Genomic DNA, 22,751 nt, shown 5'->3' with positions numbered 1-22,751 from the left:
TGGAGCTGCTGTCCGTGACAATTGCTGCAAACTTGGACCACTTTTCAAATGCCTCAGGAGGCCGCTCTTCAGCCTGCAGACGTGCCACATGTAGGGAAACTGGAGCCGTCTAATGCAGGTAAAGATGACTTGAGGCAATACATTGAACAGATGCAATACTATTTTAGAACAAATGCCTTAATCATTGACGAACGGCAGACGGTCCTCCTGCTTGCGGAAGTGCCATATATAGTATAATCAGAAGCCTTACGTACACCGATGCACCGGATACGCATTCCTTTGCCACCTTAGTGGCTTTAGTCGGACAACATTTCAACCCCAGGCTACCACTAATTGTCCACCGTTTTTGGTTTCACACAGCTACCCAAAGTCAGGGGGAAACCATCACCAAATGTCTGACCTGCCGACGAAAACTCGCTGAATTTTGCAAGTTCGGGATGGCGTTAAACAAAACTTTGAGACCATTTGGCTTGTGGGGTCCGTGACGCAGTGATTCATCAAAAGCTCCTAGCAGAAACCCATTTTGATTTGCTGCAAGCAGTTGAGATTGCTATCTCCAGAGAAAACGCAGAGCAGAGGGTCCAGGACCTCCAAAGGTTGGCAGTCCTAACCTTGGGACGCCCGGTCGCACGCCACACACCACATCCGAGTCTTTAGCGGCAGGCCTCCCCACCTCTGGGCCACTATCGCAGGGCGACATTGCCGTCACGGGCCCGGAGGGCTGTCGAACAGTCTCCCCCAACCAGGAAGACCCAGAGCGTACATTCAGGTCCATCCGGCCGCTGAGACTAGGGCGACAGACCTACCCGCCTAGCACGACCATCCTCCCTGAGCACGGGCATATTATTTGGATGATGAAGACGACCCGTACCAACAGTCAAACTGCATAGCGGCATCAAGGGTGCCGCCAATCCACATCATGCGCCAAGTCAATGGCCACCCCATACGGATGGAGCTAGATACCAGGGCAATAGTCTCCGTGATCAGCTGCCACATGTGTGCCACATGCACTTCCACCTCGACTGGCAGCAGGTCTTCCACATGTACCCCAACGGACCAGGGAACATTTTGGTTAATTTCCCAGTGGTGTTCCAGGAGTGACTGGGGGCCATCAAAGGAGCAGCAGCCAAGTTCAGAGTCGACCCATCGGCGCAACCAGGCTATTTTCGTGACCGACCAGTCCCATGTGCTTTAAGACCGAAGGTGGACATGGAACTTGACCGCTTGGGCATAATCCGCTCCATGCAGTTCTCCGATTGGGCGGCCATGGTTTTGCCCGTAATGAAGCCTGGTTGCTCCGTTTGCCTCTGCTGCGATTATAAGGTGACTGTGAACAGAGTATTTCGTTTGGATCGTTATCCCGTCCCGCGCATATAGGACCTCAATGCGAAGCTCAGTGGCGACCAAACATTTGCGAAGCTGGATATCAGCCACGTGTACTTCCAACTGATTTCGGACCCGGGGTCATGAAAATTTGTTATGGTGAATACATACGGGGACTGTACGAATATACCTGTTTGCCTTTGGGGTCTCCTTCGCTTGTGCTATATCCCAGCGGGTTATGAAGAATATCCGCAGGGTTTGCCGCACGTGGCGATGTACTTGGATGACCTGCTAATTACGGGGGCCTCCGACCAGGAACATTTGCAGAACCTGGCCGATATTCTTCGACGATTCGGGACAGCAGGGGTTCGCCAGCGCATGGAGAAATGTGTGTTCCACGCTGCTGAAGTGACTTATTTGAATACTGTGTGGACCACCCGGCGAAAACAAGGTGCGAGCAATCCGCCAGGCTCCCGCCCCGGAAGAGGTGACTGAATTTCATTCGTTTCTGGGGCGCATTGGCTTCTACGGGAAATTCGTCCTCAACCTAGCAACCCTGTTGGCCCCCCTCCATTAGTTATTGAAAAAGGGCCAGCCATGAAAATGGGCTCAGCTACAAAGTTTGGCCTTCTCCGAAGTTAAATAGCAGCTATCCTTGTCATGCTTGTTAACACATTTCGACCCTGCCAAGCCGCTCCTGAGGTCCCGTGACCTCTGCTGAGTATGAACTTCCCCAGTAAACAAGGGGTGTCTGTGCAGTATAAAACCCTGACCTCAGTGAAGGTTGGCGCGGGAGAACCCTTCGGGGGAGTGGAGTAGTCTAGTTTACGTATGTTAATAAACTCAGGTACATCCTACCTATCGTTTCTCTGTGGTCACTCTGTGCAGATTCTACAGCACATTTGTTACTGAACTAAAACCATCACACTTTTCTTAAATTGTATTTATGCTGAAGTTTTCCAAGATATTCTGGATCATTAAAACTTTCAAATCTATATCTTCTCAAATATCACAGAAGTTTTCTTTCTTTGAGCATATGGAACTTGTCCCAAATACATTGCAAATAGAATAATGGTAAACTATCACGTATTTATACATGACTCTGACCCTCTCCTCCTGAGGTGCATGTCTCTGTGCTGGTGGAGGGTGCGGATGACAGCTCTGACACATCGACTATGGCTCTTCTCTGAGCTCGTCTCCTGGGAGGCAGGTGAGGGGGCCACTCCGGATGGGCCAGCGCCGTCGACTGGAGGACCTGCAGGAGAATGAACTCGTGATCAGTGGGAGGGATGGGGCAGGAGAATGAACATATGGTCAGTGGGAGGGATGGGGCAGGAGAATGAACATATGGTCAGTGGGAGGGATGGGCCAATCTCTGTGGCATTAACAACTCACGTTTGACAAGTCGTCCGGATGAGGCCTGGTGGATTCTCACCTCTGCGGCGTGCGCCGACCTCCGCATTGGTGACCGCTCTGTCCTCGGCCATCCCAGTCATCTCCAGGGCCCGTTCTTCGTAAGACATGAGGATTCTTATGTCTGGCAACCCTCAGCCAGTCTGGGCCCTCTACGAACGATTGTGGTACAGCTTCTCCTGCGAAGATACACAGAGCACATCGTTAGCCACACATGCGGCTTACATTGGTGGGGTGGGGGAAGCGGGGGCGGGGTGAAGGGAGGGGAGGAGTGAAGGGTGGGTTGGGGGAAAATGGAGCATTGGGGGGAGGATGGTCATGTTGGGGGAAGGGGCAGGGTTTCAGGTGGGTTGTCAACTCACCTATGCTGCTCGGTGTATGTTGTTGACCTTGCGGCACTGGAGGCCAGTCCTGGTCATGCTTCCAGAGCTGACGGTCGATAGTACTTCATCCCAGGTGTCACTGGCTGCCCTGTTGTTCACCCTCTGGGACTCTTGTGGTAACAGGGCATCCCTCCAGGCCTCAACCACATCTAGGAGCTACCGCAGGTCTGCGTCTCCAAACCTTGGGACCGGTCATCTTGGCGCCATGACTGCAAGCTGAGTGGGGTTGGTTGTGCAAGTGCTGTTTAAGTGCTGCTCAACATTGTTAGCGGGAGCGAGTGGTGGGGGGCTGGCGAGCGCAGTCCCGGAGAATCAGCTGGTGAGCCTTAATTTGCGGCGTGAAGCCCGTGGGGCCTCGTTACGTTATCCAATTAACATTGAATGGTGTTGAGACCTTGCTGGGCTGAGCGGCCAAAAGCTCGTGGTAGTTCTCGCTTGCTACCACAGTAAGAAATCTTTCCAGAGAATTGCGGCCAAGATCTCACATGTCATCAATGTACCCATTGTGTAATCTGCTGGGAAGCGACATCCTAATTGGATGCCTCCATTTTCACTGTTTCCTTAATGATGGCAGGTAAGTTCCTGATAATGGATTAGCTCTGGAAGGTCAGCATCCCTCTGGGAAAGATAAATGCTGCTGAAAGGTCAGAGTGAGATCAACTCAACATGATGGCATCCTTGATCATCTCCAGCAAAGTCAGCAGATCAAGAGATCCAAAGGTGGTGAAATTATTGGGGTGAGGGGGAAACTACTTTACAGGATTCATTTCAGAGTGGGGTTGAAGCAATTCATCCCCATGGCCCCATCATTGGAGTGGTGAATGTAAGTAATTGGTATATATATTTTATTTTACACTTGTGGCAGTAATGTTATTAAAAACCTGGGTTAAGGTGTATATTCTTGTTGCAGTTATTTTTTTAAAATCCTGGTTTAACATACAGGCAGACGATGTTTCTGCTTGAGCTGTAATTGAAGTATCGTAGGAGTAGGATAATCATTCATTCCAATCATGTATTTGTTTACCTGTATGGGGTTATTGGAATATTGTTATTTGGGATCTCCCTGGTGTGTAGATAATTAAAGGGATAATGTTAGACTTAGGTAAGCTGGCTATGGGATCTCTGAGCGGGATAGAGATGTGGTAATTAACGGGAGGAGCCAGGTCAGTAGCAAGCAGCTTTCGTTGTCGGATTTTTTAGTCTGACAAGAACCTTTTTTTAATAAATCTTTATAAAAAGATTGGTATTTTCAAGAATTGTAAACAATTATGTACATTGCTGGTCGTGTTCATTCACTGTACAATACAGAACGTTTTGTCTTTTACTTCCCTTGAGTTTTCCGATATCCAGTCTGCCGCCACCTGGCTCGGCGTATGGTCCCTCACATCCCTCCCCCTAGCCCGCCCCTCCCTGCCCCCCTCCCGCCCACCCCCCCGGTTGGTCTGGGGAGAGGGGTGACACCCCTTCCCCTACCCCTCTTTCTTTTCTTCCCTCGCCGGCTTTGGCCGTGTATCTCCTGTGGCTGGGGGGGAGGGGGGGGGGGTATTGCCCCCTCCCTCCCGCATTGTCTCTTTTTTGTCTCTCCAGCCCTTTCTCCTCTTCTCCCCCTGGATTGCAAATTCCTATGGTTACCCCTTGTCTTTCTTTAGTCTGACAAGAGCAGCAGGATTTCCAGGTTGTGCCTGAAAGGGTCTCTCTCTCCTTTTCTGAAAGGAAATCTCTATACATTGGTACAGCAAATATCCCTGTGTTTGCTAACTTTATTTACAAGTGACTTTTGACCTATAATGGATTTGCTTAATTGGAGATGGAGAAGGTGTAGGTTAGCAGTTAAAATGCCCTTTTATTTTGTTTAATGGTTGATTGTAAAGTTGTTATCTGTGATGTTACTTGGCGCGATCTAACCAAATTCATTCTAAGTGTGGTGGCGAGCGGGAATCGCCAGGAGATTCCTGACAGCCGACCCAGCGAGGCCATCACCAGTATCTAATGTTAATTGCTCGACTTAATGAGGCCCCATGGCGCCGAGGACCGGGTTCAATCCCAGCCCCGGGTCATTGACCATGTGGTGTTTGCACATTCCCGGTGTGTCTGCGTGGGTCTCACCCTCACAAGCCAAAGATGTGCAGGGTAGGTGCATTGGCCACACTAAATTGCCCCTTAATTGGAAAAAAAGGACAAAACAAGACCCCATGGGCTTCACACCACAAATGATTGTCACTCTGGCTGATTCACCGGGACCGCGCTCACCAGCCCACACTCACGAGGGGGAGCATCATTTAAACCGATCCAGCAGAGTAAACCCCACACAGCATGCAACCATGCCTCCAAGGAAACCAGCTCCAAGATTCAGACCTGGCCAGACTGTTTGACAGACTGGAGTTGAGCCTGTTCCCCCGAGAAGCTTAACCACAGGACAGTTAGTGCCGCCTGGGAGGAAGTGGCAGCAGCCATGAATGCATGACGAGGACCGCCACACAGTGCCGCAAAAAACTAAACGACCTCCTCCGGGCCGCACTGGTGAGTTGGCACCATTCCTGTCACCCCTGGCAGCTTTGTACCGCTGCTCCCCAGCACCATTCCGCATCCCACCCCGTCCAAGCCCAGCAGTGGTGCCCAAGCCACTAGTGCTCGAATGACCAGCGATGCATGTACACCTTGAACCATCATCAGCCACGCCCTCTGGGTCCCTCCCTGACCTGATGTGTGGCCGGATCCTCAGGGTGTGGGTGGGGCCTGCAAATGAGCCACCACCTCCAGCCTCTGTCGACGATGCTGCCGCCACCTTCTCTGGCGTCTGGTCGCCTGGCCTGCCGCCAGCACCACGATGGCAGCCTCCGTGGGGTCCAAGATATCATTCATTTCATGCAATATCTGTAAGGGATTGACGAGTGAGAGGGATAGTAAATCAGCGATGGCTTCAAGCCCGGTAATCTCCTGTCCCCCATGACTCTCACCCACCCTCCTCGCATCCCCTCAGCGTGCCGTCCAACACGCTCTGCACATGCACCCCAGGCCACAGAGGACGCCCCCGGGCACCAGAGCACAGACTCTTTACCCCAGAACCCCACTGTTAACGATATCTGGACCAAGCGCTGGTTCCCTCCCCGGTGCACACACCATCCTCTAGTTGCAGGGATTGTCCAGTGCTGAGGACCAGCTCTTGGCTGTTTGGATATTGCCTTCTGCCTCTGTGGTTTTACAGCCTCCGGTGTTAAGGCAGAGTGTCCAGGCCTCAGAATGATTGGGATGCCAGGCAATAACTCTCACTTGCAACATGGCATGTGTATCCACGGGAATCCACTGCTGTGAAGTGCTTACATTACCACGATTGCCAGTTCCCTATTAGCAATAATCTTCACAGTCAGTGGAGCTTATGGGTGGTCAGGGAGACATATAGTCAGTAGCCGGAACAGCCCCCGTTATGGATACAGATGATCTAGGGGGTGGCATGGCATACCCATGGGCACTGGGACAGCCAACCACCGATGGCAGTCCACCCCCCTTTCCCCTGACCGAGGTGGTCCTCCCCATAGGCCCACCACTGGGGCTGCAAACCTGATTGGGGTTTCTCATCTGGTTTCCTAATCTAAATTTGGGTTCTAATCCGGTACCGTAACATTCGGGCACAGAACCATTCAAGCACTTGTCCCTACTATTTTCCCATCCACTTCTGCATCCAACCCTTTCAGGAAAAATCAGCCACTGGAGTCCCACATTCTGGAACTGCATGATAACACATAATGCTGCTCCAGGGCTATACCTCCCTTTGTTACGTTAATATTAGATCGAGACTCAGGAAAGCCAATCTAATTTGCATATTTCTTTAATGCAACTTTCTCTTCCCTTTTTGATTGTTTAGGCAAGTGTACCACTTTGATTTTGGACATCAATACTTCTATGAGACCAAGAAGGAATATACTGAAACTTGCATTAGTAAAGCAGCAGACTGGTAAGGAAATGTATTTTTCTTAGCTGTAGAAGCAACCTATGACAGTGCAGCATATTTCCCAGTTAAATTTAAGCATCGTCCTTGGATCCTCCCACAAACTCCATCCCCTAGACATCAGTTCCCTCCCACACTACAATCTCAGGTTGAAGCCGACTGTTCACAGCTTTTGGTCCTCTTTGACCCTAAGCTGAGTTTGCAAATCCATATCCTCTCTGTCATGAAGACTTCACACTTCCACCACCTTAATATCCCCCTGTATTCAACCTCAGGCAAACATCTTACAAAACATTCATCCATGCCTGTCACCTCCCGATACAACTACCCTAATGTTGTTCTGACCAACCTTCCATCTTACACCGTCGACAAACTTTATAATAATAATCTTCATTCGTGTCACAGCAGGCTTACTGTCATGAGGTTACTGTGAAAATCCCCTAGTCGCCACACTACGGCACCTGCTCAGGTACCTGCTGAGGGAGAATTCAGAATGTCCTGTTCACCCAACAAGAAACCGGAGCACCCAGACAAAACCCACGCAGACATAAGGAGAACGTGCAAATTCTGCAAGGTGACCCAAGCCGGGAATCGAACCCGGCTCCCTGGCGCAGTGAAGCAACAGTGCTAACCATTGTGCTACCGTGCTGCCCCCAAGCATCAGTCCTGCCCCCGCCATGTCCTGAAGTCTCCGGCACCGGAGATTCGGCGGGGGGCGGGAATCGCGCCGCGCCGATCGGCGCCCCCCCCCCCCCCCCCCCCCCCCCCCCAGCGATTCTCCAGCCGGCGATGGGTCGAAGTCCCCCCCGCTGTCATGCTGGTCCCGCCGGTGTGGATCAAACCACCTACCTTACCGGCGAGACCAGGCGGCGCGAGCGGGCTCCGGGGTCCTGGGGTGGACACGGGGCGATCTGGCCCCAGGGGGTGCCCCCATGGTGACCTGGCCCGCGATCGGGGCCCACCGATCGGCGGGCGGGCCTGTGCCGTTCCCGCCAGCCGGCGGAGCGCCAACTACTCAGGCACGGGCCTAGCCCCTCAATGTTAGGGCTTGGCCCCTCTCCGCACCTTTGGGGCGGCCCGACGCCGGAGTGGTTCACGCCACTCCATCACGCCGGGACCCCCGCCAGGTAGGGGAGAATCCCGGCCAAAGCTTATTGCACTATTTTCTTAGCCCCTCTGTCTTCTTCTCCACTAAAATCATTCTGTGTCTAATGTTGTAGATTGGAATCTACTGATCAATTTTAAATTGCAGCTCAGAAACCTGCAGCATTTTAAGATTGTTTTGCATTGTAATGCAGCATGGTGCCTGCACCGCGTACATGTGCCTGGAATTCCCTTGGGAATTCTCCCACGGAACATTGTTGTAACCCCTTGTGAAATCATAAACAGCTAAAATTGTAACAGTACGTGTCTCTGCAGTGTTACCACTGAAGCATTGTGAGAAATCAGCAAAACCCCACAGGCTTTCCTCCCCATTCCTTTTAATATATGAATAGAATAAGTGTACGTAGATATAAACAAGCTGCTTACAGCTGGCTCTATTACTCTTTCAGGTCTGATGATGCAATTCGGCAGTGTTGGAGAAATCTGTTTGCGATGGTAAAGATCCTGGTGAACATGGTCACTTTGTTTTTCATTGAGCTAGTGAACTTCGTATGTCGGTCGATCTTCCAGGTCCTGTTGGTGGGACTCTTGGTGGTAATCGGCGATCACCTACTGAAGCCACTCCTGGCAGCCTTGTTCAACAGTCTTCTGCAGCCCATCATGATATTCCTGCTGAACATCTTCATTGGAATAAGAAACCTCTTGAACCCTTTAATTGATATCTTCAGGAAACTGTTATTACAAATAGCTGCTGTGTTGCATGCCTTCAGGCTTGTGGAGGTGAATTTGAATCAAACTCCATCCAGTTATCGGGAAGTGTAGCCAAGCAAGTTACCTGTCCTAGGATGAATGTGCAAAACCTTTGAAGATGAAGATAAAGGATGGCTGAAAGTGGGAATCCCTGTGCTGGATTGTTTCGCAGCTGGTAACTGTTTTTACCACTGTGGCCAGTTCATAGGAAGTTTATTAATTGGTTCAGAACCAGGTGTACCAATTCCGCCTTCTACCGAATAGGAGTTTTACACTTTAAGTAAGTGCTCCTTCTCCCAAGTCCCATTGTTATACAAAACTTAAATAATGCTTGTACTCAATTTTCGTTGTTCAAGCTTTCATGCACTCATGGTCTCTTATTCAAGGTGCTGACTGTGCTTGCACTAGTTTTTTTTACAAAGTCATTTGAGTGTTGAGCTGCTGAGTGTCATTTCTTACACTTGTGCTGCCTTCAATACAGCTCATTGGGTGTTTGCACTCACACTCTCTTATACAACACTTAGAAAGTGTTTACACTCATGCTATCTTCTGGAAAGCTTGCTGAGAATCCATGCTCAATCACCAGATACAAAGGTTGGCCAAAGTATAGGCTTAAATTGTTCCTTATATAAAACATCGCAAGTGCAATTAAGTGAAAATGATCTGCTGTTTTGTGTGTAGAAGTGTAACTATCATTCCTAAAGGATGTGATTACTTGCACTAAGCTCTGGAATCAAGATTGGGGGCTTCCTGGTGGCTCATAAGATAAATTCACCCTCTAAATAGATACAGAACCATTACAAACATAAGGCTACATGTTTGATTTCTGATCTGTAATGAATTAGCAGTTCTCAGCCAGAATGCTAGTGGACTATTATAATTAATCTCAATTAATCCATGTTTGACAGGGGAGAAATTACCCTGGATTCCCACTTTTTATTGCCATCCAGTGGAATGTATGTGTGTATGCACATGCATGGAACAGGAGTTGGTGAGGACAGCTTTGCAGTACATGTTGGTGCAGCCTGCCTACACAAAAGCCACGGCCGTGAAATTCCAAGCGGTCTGTTCCACCACCACAGGTGCAGAGGACTCCCTACATCCAGGCAAAGGGGCCATTTACACGGTCAGTATGAACACATCGCCACTGCAGGGCACTTTTTCCAAATTGGCAGCTGGAATGTCAGATTGGTGCAGTGGCACTCTAATGGCAAAAAGGGTCTAGTGATGTCATAAAGAAGCTGCTGTCCTTCACATCTTCTGCTCCATGTGAAGGAGCTGGCTTCTCTGGGAATGTCAGAGATGATTTTGATTATTTTTTCATAGTAAACTCTCTTGGGTCTGAGAGTTTAAACTTGCATGAGGAATGATCAAGGAGGTGATGTATTAGAACCTCATTGCTAATTTTACCATTGTGATTTTACGGAATATGTATATATTATGCCATTAAAATGGAAGCTGTGCTAACTTGTTTATGTTCAATTGGCTAAAAATTATGAGAAACTATTTCAGGACGATTTCAAAGCACTTCACCCATTAATTATTTGGATATGCAAATATTTACTTATTCCCCAGCAACCACCCCTGCCGAGGTTCTGGATTCAGTCGTTGCTGTGGTGGACATTCTCACCCTCCCCGAACCTATCACCTGCAAGGCACCCAAGTTCCACATGGAGTCTGCGAGCATCCCCTTCCAGCACACGATGCTGTACCCCTTTGACCCCTTGTTTGTAAACGGCTTGTGCAGCCTCTTCGGCAACCAGCTTCCATCCATTCAGTCTTCCCTCTGCCTTTCTTAGTTCTCCTCATCTACCTCCTTTTATCCCTGCCTGCCTCGTGCCTCCTCATCCTACTTCCCCTCCCCCCCCCCCCCCCCCCCCCCACCCCACACACACACACACACACACATCCCTCCTTCCATATTGCCCCTCTTGTCTTCATCAGTGCCGCCCTCACCTCGCATTCCAAGCCCGGTCAAACTTTGGACCATTGGAGTGGAGGGTATATGGGTCCCACACAGCACAGTGCTGTCCATATAGACCAGCTTGGCATGGAACTAGAGGAAACAAGCTGGTCTGCTCCAGCAGAGTGGCGATCAGCACAACGGGAGCGGCACAATGCTAAGGCAGGTAGGCTATGTATGTTGCATTCACCTCAAAGTCTCTTCATCTAGGTTTGTGGACAATACAAAGTTAAGTGGAAATATAGGTCCTGAGAATGACACAAATTGGCAGCACGGTAGCATAGTGGTTAGTACAGTTGTTTCACAGCTCCAGGGTCCCAAGTTCCATTCCCACTTGTGTTACTGTCTGTGTGGAGTCTGTACGTTCTCCCAGTGTCTGCGTGGGTATCCTCCGGTTTCCTCCCACAATCCAAAGATGTGTAGGTTAGGTGGATTGGCCATGCTAAATTGTCCCTAGTTGGGGTGGGGTGACTGGGTTACGGGGATAGATTGGAGGTCTGGGCTTGGGTGGGGTGCTCTTTCCAAGGGCCAGTGCAGACTCGATAGGCCAAATGGCCTCCTTCTGCACTGTAAATTCTACCTATGGTTGCAAAGAGATTTAGGAGTTGATTTAATGCCCAAAAACAGAGTCCAGTTTTGGGCGCGTATAGCGGGATCTTTCTCAATGACTGCTATCAAACGGGACTTTTTTTTTGGCCTCAGTCAGGAACACCTTGCCAAGGCTGCACTTACCTCACTTCCTGCGCTGACTGAACTCAGCTTGTCAGTGCAGGAAGAGATCAGGGCGCAATATTTAAATGCCGTCCCGATCTCTCGACCCCTCCCTCGGACTACACACCGCAGCCTCCGACACCCCCCCCCCCCCCCCCCCCCACCCCACCAATGCCCCAACTTACCACTGAGGGGGTCCTTGGGTACCCCCCTTCACGCCACCTCTTAAGGGCAGGGCACTAAATCTGATCCCGGACACGGGCAACATGGCAGGTGCCACTGCCAAGGCTGGCAGTGCCAAGGTGCCTGGATGCCAGTGGGAGTGCCAGCGTACCATCCTGCCCAGAGCCCAACCACCCAGGGGGGTCTCCAATGTCCTGGGAGACCCCCCCAGGTGCCGTTACACCTGGTCCACATTTGTGTGGACCAGTACTAAACAACACCATGGTGAGGTATCCCAGGTGTGGGCTTTCATTCCTGGGCCTTGGGAGAATTGGGCGCTAACATATTTAAATAAGCCGAATAACTTATTTAAATAAGTAAATCTGAAACTCGCCACGCAAGGGCGAGATCCAGAACGCGGCGTCTCGCAAGATCAAACATGAGGCGTTCCGTGTATCGTAAATCTCTTGCGAAGCCACTTGCAAGATTTAACGGTCTTGCCACGTCACCGAATCAGGCATGACAAGGCCATTTGATTGTGCCCATGGCAACCTGGTGGCAGGTGGGAGCATAATGTAGAAGTGTGAGGTTATTCACTTCTGGTCGTAAGAATAGAAAAATGTAATATTTTTAAACAATGAAAATCTTTTAAATGTTACTGTTAAGAAAGAAGGAATGCAGGCAGTTAGCATGTAGGTAGAGCAAGTAAATAGGAAGGCATTTGGCATGTTAGCTTTTGCTGAAAGGGATTGAGTACAAGTATAAGGCAATCTTGATATGTTTGTATTAGATTTTGAGGAGACACCTGGAGAATTGTGTGCGAGATGAGAAGGTTGTGTAATGATGAGAGGGTGGATAAATTGAACCTCTCTGGAGTTTCAAAGAATGGGAGATGATCACACTAAAACATACAAGGTGCTGAAAGGGTTTGATAGTGAGGGTACTGAGAGGTTGTTTCCTCTGACTGAGGAATCTAGAACATGGACATAGAGTCTCAGGATAAAAGCTCTGGAGCACATTCTAACAAAGGTTGAAACAAAAAGTAGTAGCCATACCCTATAAAGCACATGCAAGTTGTCATGAAGCTGAATTCATAGTATCTGATGTGAATGTTATAAATTTGGGGTAGAATTTAATGACTACGTTCGCCATTGTAAATACAAGTACAGTAAAACCCATTATCAGAGCATAGCTTTTGGTGTTTACATTATTAAATTGGACCAACCCAGCAATACGTCGTTTTTTTAAAAACACAATTGTTTCCTCAACATTTTCAATTTGATTGTAAATGGCATCATGTCATACTAGACTGAATATATTTAATTTACTTAATCTTGCTCATCTACACATAAGCTTAGGCATTGTTCAGGGGGTGCAAGAGGAACAAAACCCAGGAATAGCTTCATACTAAAGCTGAGAAATTACTAGCAGTGCTATTAGTGGCAAAACACGTAATATGTTCTTATGACATTCCTGTCACATTTGAAATAAATGAACAAATGAATGTTAGCACAGATAATATCAACTGATTTTATTAATGACAAGAATGCATTAAGTATTTGTTAATGTCACCAGGTTCTAGTTTTAAATCATTGTGGAGTGGGATTGCCGAAGTATCCAGAGTTGTTCCTTTGTAAACAATTTGATGAGTTAGTTACATTTATGTTCCTGTATTGTAAAATGTCCTTCGGTTATTTCTTTCAACATTATACATTTATTTCTCTCACTGAATATACATGCTTCTCCATACTCCTCTTTCTCCATCGAACCCAATGAAATCTTCTGAATTAGTAACTAGTTTTAATCTGAAGGCGAAACCCAGCAATGATAAAATCAAAAGAAAAACAGGAAATCTTAAAAATATAAAGTGCTTCAAAATTCGCACCAGGTTGATCAGCAAGTGAAAGAGGAAAATAAAATCAATATTTCATCCAGGACCTTTCATCACAGCCCAAGTTGCAAGATGAAGTAATGTGAGGATTTGATGAATCACTTATAATACCTGGAAAATGTATTTTGTTCTGATTCATGCAACTTTCTGCTGACTGAAGTGTTGCATTTACATAACACCTTTCATGACCGTACAATGTCTCATAGTTTTTGAAGCTAATCTAGTAATTTACAGGAAATGCCTAATTACCCACAGCAAGCAACAGCACTGTGATAATCAAAGGTAATCTATTTGTGTGATATTGATTGAGATGCAAGAATTGGTCAGGACACCAGGAAAACCGCCCCTGCATTTCTTCAAAATTGTGCCATGGGACTTTTAACATCCACCTGAAAGGACATTGGTTTAACGACTCATCTGAAGGGCTGCATTTCTTTATTCATTCATGGGTATTGCTGGCTAGGCCAGCGTTTATGGCCCATCCCTAGTTGCCCTTGTGAAGATGGCAGTGAACTGCTTTCTTGAACCATTGCAGTCTATGTGTAGGTACACAATGCTGTTCGGGAGGGAGTTCCAGGATTTTGACCCAGTGACAATGATGGAGCAGCAATATATTTCCAAGTCAGATTTTTGAGTGGTTTGGAGAGGAAATTTCAGGTGGTGATGTTCCCATGTGTCTTCTCCCTTGTCCTTTTGGACGGTGGAGGTTGTGGTTTGGAAAGTGCTGCCTAAGGAGTCTTGGTGAGTTGCTCTAGTGCATCTTGTAGATGGTACACACTGCTGCCACTTTGCATTGGTGGTTAAGGAGTGATTGTGGATGGGTGCCAATCAAGCGGATTGCATTGTCCTCAACAGTGTCAAGCTTCTCGAGTGTTATTGGAACTGCACTCATCCAGACGAGTGAGGAGTATTCCAATACACTCCTGACTTGTAGGTGGACAGGCTTTGGGGAGTCAGGAGGTGTTACTAGCCACAGGATTCCTAGCCTCTGATTTGTTCTTGTAGTCATGGTATTTATATGGCTAGTCCAGTTCCGTGTTAGATAGATAGATAGAGAAATACATGTTGGTCAATGGTAACCCCCAGGATGAGGATATGAACCTCCTCCTCCAGTAATTGTCGACCAGCATTAACGGCTGGATGTGGCAGGACTTTGATCTGATCAGTTGGTTGTAGAATTTCCTAGCTCTGGCTATCTCTTGCTGCTCATGCTGTTTGACTTGTAAGTAATCCTGTGTTGTAGCTTCATCAGGTTGACATGTCATTTTTAGGTATGCCTGATGCTGCCCCTAGCCTGCCCTGCTGCACTCTTCATTGGACCAGGGTTGATCCTCTAGCTGGTGGTAATAGTAGAGTGAGGTATATGCCAGGCCATGAGGTTACAAATTGTGGTTGAGTACAGTTCTATTGCTGTTGATGGCCCATAGCGCCATATGGTTGCCCAGTCTTGAGTTGTTAAATCTGTTTGAAATCTATCCCACTTAGCACAGTGATAGTGCCGCATCACATGATGTGATCTAAGCTCCCCAATGTGAAGGCAGGACTTTGTCTCCACAAGGACTATGTGATGGTCATACCATCACATTACCAGGTGCATCTGTGGCAGGCAGGTGAGGATGAGGTCAAGTATATTTTTCCCTCATGTTGGTTCCCTCACCACCTGCCACAGACCAAGTCTAGCAGTTATGTCCTTTAGAACTCAGGCTCGGTCAGTAGTGATGCTACCGAGCCACTCTTGGTGATGGACATTGAAGTCCCCCACTTAGAGTTCATTTTGTGTCCTTGTCACCCTCAGTGCTTCCAAATGGTGTTTAATATGGAGGGCACCATCTTGGGCTACCACAATCTTCTGACAGAGGTGAAAGTACCACCAACTAAATCACAGTTGACACTAGGTTCTGAAGCCTTCTCAGTAACTGATGAACACAAGTGCTCGGTTTTCCGATTTTCCTAAGGTATCACCTCTGTCTATGTCTGTAACCTCCTTCAGCCCCACAGCTCTCCAAGAACTTTGTATTCCTCCAATTCAGGCCGCTTGTGTACCCCTGATTTTCTTCACTACACTTGACCATCATGGCTTCAGTTGCTTTGGTCCTAATTTCTGGAAGCCCCTCTATCCCTCTAAGATGCTCCTTAACATGTACCTCTTTGACCAAGATTTTGCTCACCTGTCCTAATATAGAACATAGAACAGTACAGCACAGAACAGGCCCTTCGGCCCTCAATGTTGTGCCGAGCCATGATCACCCTACTCAAACCCACGTATCCACCCTATACCCGTAACCCAACAACCCCCCCTTAACCTTACTTTTATTAGAACACTACAGGCAATTTAGCATGGCCAATCCACCTAACCCACACATCTTTGGACGCATATCTCCTTATCTGGATTGGTGTCAAATGTGGAGTGGTGTCAAATTGTTTTTGACAATCTATCCTGTTAAATGGTTTGGGATGTATTACTATGTTAAAGTTAGTTGTAGGAGTGCAGACATAAGCTTTGAGTGTCACGAAGTTGCTCACAGACAATGCAGAAGTCCTTGGTTTCGACTTAAATTAGGCCAAAAATCTATTAATATGACTAGGGTACTTAAAGTTTGATTTAAATCTAACGTTGCCCCAAAAATTAAGCCATGTACTCTTACATCTATGTTTTGGAATACAGCAATGATGGGAATGTTAGGGAAAGATTAAGCCAGTAAAATTTTCTTAGTCTTGGCCACTGTCTTAAAGATTTTGTGCCCCCAACTTTATAAGAATGCATTTCTAATCTGGTGAAACCACCTTGTGATTTTAAATCTGACATATAGTTCAACGTTAAATCATGAGATGGGAGAATAAACATAATCAATAAAAATCAGAAAAGGTTGGAAATGCATAACAGGGTCATATTTCAGGTAGGTTTGTTCCTTCTAGTTCTAATAAAAGGGTCATATTTGAAATATTAATCCAACTTCAATAATCAAGAAGATTGGCACAACCCAGGTCAAGACAATCCGCTTGATCAGGACCACTTACCCCCTCCAGCACTGTCCGCTGTGTGCACTATCCCCTGAATGCAATACTGCAATCCTCCAAGGCTTCTTTGCCACCACCTACTAAACACTACCTGAAAGGACAAGGGCAACAGATGCACAGGAACATCATCTCCAAGACCCTCCTTTACACACCAACCTGACAGAAATATATCACTGTTGTTCGTTGTCACTATTTCAAAATCCTGCAACTCCTTTCCAGATAACATTGCGGGAGCACCTTCATGCACAGACTGCAGCAATTCAAGAAGATGGCTTACCACCATCCCGAGAACAACCATGGATGGGCAATAAATACTGGCCCTATCAGCAATGACCACATTCCAAGAACAAATTAAATACAAACGTTTTCTTTCAGAAGCTGATCAAAGTGCTGTAGGTTCTAATCATGGCATATCCCTCCTTCTCATTATAAAACAAAAAATTTTCATGAGCTATTCCTCAGTTTTGGCTGCAGAAATACAGTGAGCCTTTCGTAATTTGGATGAAAACAGACCTTTCAACAGTACTAAAACCGCCAGAATACAGGTCAGATGAACAGTAGAAGGTTTTTAAGAGATGACTATTTCATGCTTCTCTGAAGTCTGAAGGTTAAAGGCAAGAAATCTTCACACTGCAAATGGTGAGAATTTTGCACATTTTACTCAAACGTATCAGCCGAATGGGGGTGGGCTGAGGTGACGGTGTACATTGTTCTCTAAAGCACAACTATGTTTGCAGTGCTTTGCATTGGAGTTACAGAACTTTCACCTCCTGCAGCATCTGTTGAGTAATCTGTAGCTGTTGAGCCCTCTGCAGCAACGGAATATTCTGTGGCTATTCCAGCTCCTAGATGCCCAGTAGCTTCTGGACTAATTTCTCCTGGTGCTGAACCAACGTTGACGATCTTTGGGGCCTCTTCTCCTGCTGATGGGCTTTCTCTGGCTTCCATTTGACCTTCTGCCAGTGTTTCTCCCTCTGGCCCCCATAAGCCTGATCCTCCTGTTGCTGGATTCTCTGCAGCCATTTGTATGGCTGACTGGCCCTCAATGTCCAGTTCCCCTGCCACTAGCCTCTCTATGCCCACATCTGCTCCTGGACATTTTGTGACCACTCCTGCCACTGCTAGCATGTCTGTGACCACCGCTGAAGTTTGCACAGATGTTTTTCTTGCTGCTGTGGCTTCCACTCTCACCACTACTCCCTCCAGGACCTCTATGGTCACTCCTGTTGTTGGACAGTGTAAAACTACTCCTTCTGTCACTGAATACTCTGTGGCTGCTGGATATCCGACTGCCATTTCTCCTTCCTCTGTCTGCTTTTGATTCCCCATTTCCATTGGGTTCTCCATTTCCACTTGGTGCTGCACTGTCACTGAAACCTCTGTCAATGCTGGAGACACTAATGCCACTGGTTTCTCTGCTTCCACTGGATGCTCAACTGCTAAATTTTCTTCTTCCACTGGATGTTCCATGGATGCAGGATACAGTAATTCCACTGGATGCTCCACTGCTACTTCTGTCGCTGGCTGTTTTGCACCTGATGGGTGCTCTGCTGTTGCTGGCTGCTGTGCATTTGTTGCATGCTTTGTGATTGCTACTGAATTTGCTGCACCTTCTCTTTTTAAACATGCTATGTGCTCTTGTCCTCTTGACGGGGCCACTGGATTTTCTTGTTCTGCTTCAGATACTGATTGCATTTGTCCATCTGCAGTCACCAGCCTCTCTAGTCCTCCTGCTGTGGACACTGAATGCTTTTGTTCTCCTGCCGTGTTTGTTTTCCAGTCTTGTTTTCCTGGGTTGGTTGAGACCTTTATTTCTCCTGGCGTAGTGCCTGAGTGTACAGCTGCATCCTGCACTGTTTCCTTTGTGAATTGAAATGGCTCTTTCTTATTTTCACATTGTGGCCTCTCATCCAAGGCAGTTGTGTCTGACAGTTGCAGGTTAACTCCTAATGGGCAATTTTGGTCCTCATTCTTACATTCTGAACATTGATTTCCAGCATCAGTACAAATATCTATTGACATTACATCAGCTTTGATGCACATGGACTTGCAGTCAGGGATTTGCACAGGTTTTCCATTAGTCAGGATGGGTTTTATGGCACATTCTGGCTCTTGAACTGGTGCAGCATCAAGCAGTTCTCTTGGTATTCTCCGCTGATTGCAAGTTGATTCTTCATTGCAATCACTGAACCCCTCATTTATATAGGCCAGATTACTGTAGGATTGTTCTGGTTTGCTGGTGTTAACCTGAATTACAGAAAAAAAGTAAAGAAGGAAAGTGAGAAAAATTTTGAATATGCTTCTACAGCCGCGTGTTTCTCGGCACCCAATTCGCTAGCAGCAGGATTTTCTGCTCCCGCCACTGTTAATGGGAATTCCCATTGAAGCCACCCCACACTTCCAGAATCCCGCGGGAAGGGGCGCACTGCTGGCAGGACCAGAGAATCCCATCGGTGTGAACAGCCGAAGAATTCCGGCCTTTATTTTTCTGCAGCTTTTTGTCTTTGGTAAATTTTAAAGTTCATATCTTGGAAATTTACAAGTATATGGACCACTGTCATAGTCACGTTAGACTCAGAGTAAAGCTCCCTAAGCTCTGGCATGCATAGTACTCTCTGATCATGTACAACATAGATTAGGTACAGAGTAAAGCTCCCTCAGCACTGCCCGATGAAAAGCTCCCATGGCAGACATTGCATGGACGAGGTACAGAGCCTAGGTTCCTCTACTGCTCCCTCAATATGCTTTTACCTTGAAAACAATAGAGCAAATTTGATATCATCCAAAACTCTGCTACCCATGGCCTTACTTGCATCAAATCCCATTCACCCATCACCCCTGGGCTGGCTGAACTATATTGGCTCCTAATTCAGCAACACCTTGATTTTAATATTCTCATCCTTGTTTCCAAGTCTCTCCATGGGCTGGCTTCTTGCTATCCCTGTAATCTCATCCAACCCCAGCACCCTTTAGAACATAGAACGATACAGCGCAGTACAGGCCCTTCGGCCCGCGATGTTGCACCGACATGGAAAAAATCTAAAGGCCATCTAACCTACACTATGCCCTTATCATCCATATGCTTATCCAATAAATTTTTAAATGCCCTCAATGTTGGCGTGTTCACTACTGTTGCAGGTAGGGCATTCCACGGCCTCACCACTCTTTGCGTAAAAAACCCACCTCTGACCTCTGTCCTATATCTATTACCCCTCAATTTAAGGCTATGTCCCCTCGTGCTAGCCACCTCAATCCGCGGGAGAAGGCTCTCACTGTCCACCCTATCTAACCCTCTGATCATTTTGTATACCTCTATTAAGTCACCTCTTAACCTTCTTCTCTCTAACGAAAACAACCTCAAGTCCATCAGCCTTTCCTCATAAGATTTTCCCTCCATACCAGGCAACATCCTGGTAAATCTCCTCTGCACCCGTTCCAAAGCTTCCACGTCCTTCCTATAATGAGGCGACCAGAACTGTACGCAATACTCCAAATGCGGCCGTACTAGAGTTTTGTACAACTGCAACATGACCTCATGGCTCCGGAACTCAATCCCTCTACCAATAAAGGCCAACACACCATAGGCCTTCTTCACAACCCTATCAACCTGGGTGGCAACTTTCAGGGATCTATGTACATGGACACCGAGATCCCTCTGCTCATCCACACTACCAAGAATTTTACCATTAGCCAAATATTCCGCATTTCTGTTATTCTTTCCAAAGTGAATCACCTCACACTTCTCCACATTAAACTCCATTTGCCACCTCTCAGCCCAGCTCTGCAGCTTATCTATGTCCCTCTGTAACCTGCAACATCCTTCCGCACTGTCTACAACTCCACCGACTTTAGTGTCGTCTGCAAATTTACTCACCCATCCTTCTGCGCCCTCCTCTAGGTCATTTATAAAAATGACAAACAGCAACGGCCCCAGAACAGATCCTTGTGGTACGCCACTCGTAACTGAACTCCATTCTGAACATTTACCATCAACCACCACTCTCTGTCTTCTTTCAACTAGCCAATTTCTGATCCACATCTCTAAATCATCCTCAATCCCCAGCCTCCGTATTTTCTGCAATAGCCGACCGTGGGGAACCTTATCAAACGCTTTACTGAAATCCATATACACCACATCAACTGCTTTACCCTCGTCTACCTGTTCAGTCACCTTCTCAAAGAACTCGATAAGGTTTGTGAGGCATGACCTACCCTTCACAAAACCATGCTGACTGTATGCATGTGATCATCTATTCTGCAATCTTGTGCATTCCTGATTTTAAATTGCTCCACTGTTGGTGGCTATGCAGACTAGACCCTAAACTCTGGAATTCTTTCTCTCTCTGATTCTTTAGCTCTCTTGCTTCCTTTAAGACGCTCCTTAAAACCGACCTTTTTCACCTGGCTTTCGGTCAGCTATTTATGGGGAAGATTCCTGATTTGGACTCGCACCGGTTGATAATGGGGAGGGGTTTAATACAGTTCTGGATCCAAGGCTCTATTGGTCAAGTTTGAGGTCAGGGAGGTGTCAGCGGTAGCGAAGGAGTTGAGGGGGCTTATGGAGCACATGGGGGCGGGCGGGGTTGGATCCGTGGGGGTTTGGGAGGCCGAGGGCAAAGGAATTTTCGCTCTTCTCACGTGCACAGGGTGTACCCCAAATTGACTTTTTTGTGCTAGATAAGACACTGCTGTTGGGGTGGTTGATGTGGAATATTCAGTGATTGTTGTGTCGGATCATGCTCCACTTGGGTGGACTTGTGGGTAAATAAGGGAAGGGATCAGCGCCCGCAATGGAGGCTGGCTGTGGGGCTTTTGATGGACAAGGAGGTTTGTGAGCGGGTCAGGGCGCCCATTCGGGGGTATTTGGAGATGAATGATATGGGGGAGGTTTCGGCGGCCATGTTGTGGGAGGTATTGAAGGCGGTAGTGAGGGGAGAGTTTATCTCGATACGGGCGTACAGTGAGAAGGCAGAGCGTGTGGAGATGGAGAGGCTAGTGGAGGAGATCTTGCATACGGTTAGGAGGTATTCGGAAAACCTGGAGGCGGGGCTGTTGAAGGAGCGGCAGAAGCTGCAGATGGAGTTTGGGCTTTTATCCATGGAGAAAGCGGTTGGGCAGCTGATGCGGGCGGTTCACAAGTACAGGGAGAAGGCAAGCAGGATGTTGGCGCATCAATTGAGGCAGCATGAGGTAGCGAGGGAGACCGGGAAAGTGAAGGACAGGGGGGAGAACTTGGATTTGTACTCGGGGGTGAATGGGGTGTTTTGGGATTTTTACAGCAGGCTGTATGAGTAGGAAGGGATGAGGTGGTCTTCGGAGGGGGTTGGAGTTCCCGAGGGTGGAGGAAGACCTGGTGGAGGGTCTGGGAGCCCCCATTGAGCTGGTAGAAGTGATGGAGAGGTTGGAGGCGATGCAGTCGGGCAAGGCCCCGGGCCCGGACGGATATCCAGTGGAGTTCTGTAAAAAGGTCTCGGGGGTCCTGGGGCCCTTATTGGTGAGGGTGTAAAACGATGCGAAGGAGTGGGGGGTGCTCCCCTTGATGCTATTGCAGGCCTCCCTGATTTTAAAAGGGATAACGATCCGGAGCAGTGTGGGTGTTATAGGTCGATCTCACATTACATGTGGAAGCCAAGTTATTGACCAAGATCTTGGCCTTGAGAATTGAGGCCAATGTGCCGGGGTGATAGGGGAGGACCAGACGGGGTTTGTGAAGGGGAGGCATCTGGCGGCCAATATTAGGAGATTATTAAATGTGATAATGAAGCCCCCAAGGGACGGGATGTGGAGGTTATGGTCGCAATGGACGCAGGGAAGGCCTTCAATCGGAAGTGGGAGTGGGATTATCTGTGGGAGGTTCTGAGGTGGTTTGGGTTTGGACAGGGATTTGTGGACTGGGTCCGTTGCTGTACCAGGCACCGGTGGCGAGCGTGTGGAGTAACCGGGTGAGTTCTGACTATTTTAGACTGTATCAGGGGATGAGGCAGGGATGTCCGCTTCCCCATTGTCTTTGCCTTGACTACGGAGCCATTGGCGATGGAATTGAGAGCGTCAAAAGGGACTGCCAGGGGATAGTGTGGGGGGGTGGAA

At 47.8% G+C, this 22,751-nt stretch overlaps 2 protein-coding genes across 7 annotated transcripts in view; one reads left to right on the top strand and one right to left on the bottom strand.

Moving 5' to 3' along the window:
- The window catches only part of LOC119973802, a 152,585-nt gene extending 143,594 nt beyond the window's left edge, over window positions 1-8,991 (top strand). The window contains exons 10-11 of the mRNA XM_038812226.1: window positions 6,982-7,071; window positions 8,619-8,991. Of these exons, the coding sequence (XP_038668154.1) occupies window positions 6,982-7,071; window positions 8,619-8,991 (463 nt within the window). The remainder of the gene's footprint in view (window positions 1-6,981; window positions 7,072-8,618) is intronic.
- An 8,131-nt stretch (window positions 8,992-17,122) lies between these two features.
- Window positions 17,123-22,751, bottom strand: part of LOC119973485 — a 69,116-nt gene continuing 63,487 nt past the window's right edge. For 5 of the 6 annotated variants that reach the window (XM_038811706.1, XM_038811711.1, XM_038811705.1 and 2 more), the window contains one exon: window positions 17,123-18,911. In XM_038811706.1, coding sequence (XP_038667634.1) covers window positions 17,379-18,911 — 1,533 coding nt within the window. In that variant the 3' untranslated portion in view covers window positions 17,123-17,378. The remainder of the gene's footprint in view (window positions 18,912-22,751) is intronic. The other variant, XM_038811710.1, reaches the window with a different exon arrangement.

Source organism: Scyliorhinus canicula, chromosome 11 (assembly GCF_902713615.1).
Source record: "Scyliorhinus canicula chromosome 11, sScyCan1.1, whole genome shotgun sequence".
NCBI lineage: Eukaryota > Metazoa > Chordata > Chondrichthyes > Carcharhiniformes > Scyliorhinidae > Scyliorhinus > Scyliorhinus canicula.
Note: the sequence above shows the minus strand (reverse complement) of the source record. Positions and strands in the feature narration are given on the sequence as shown.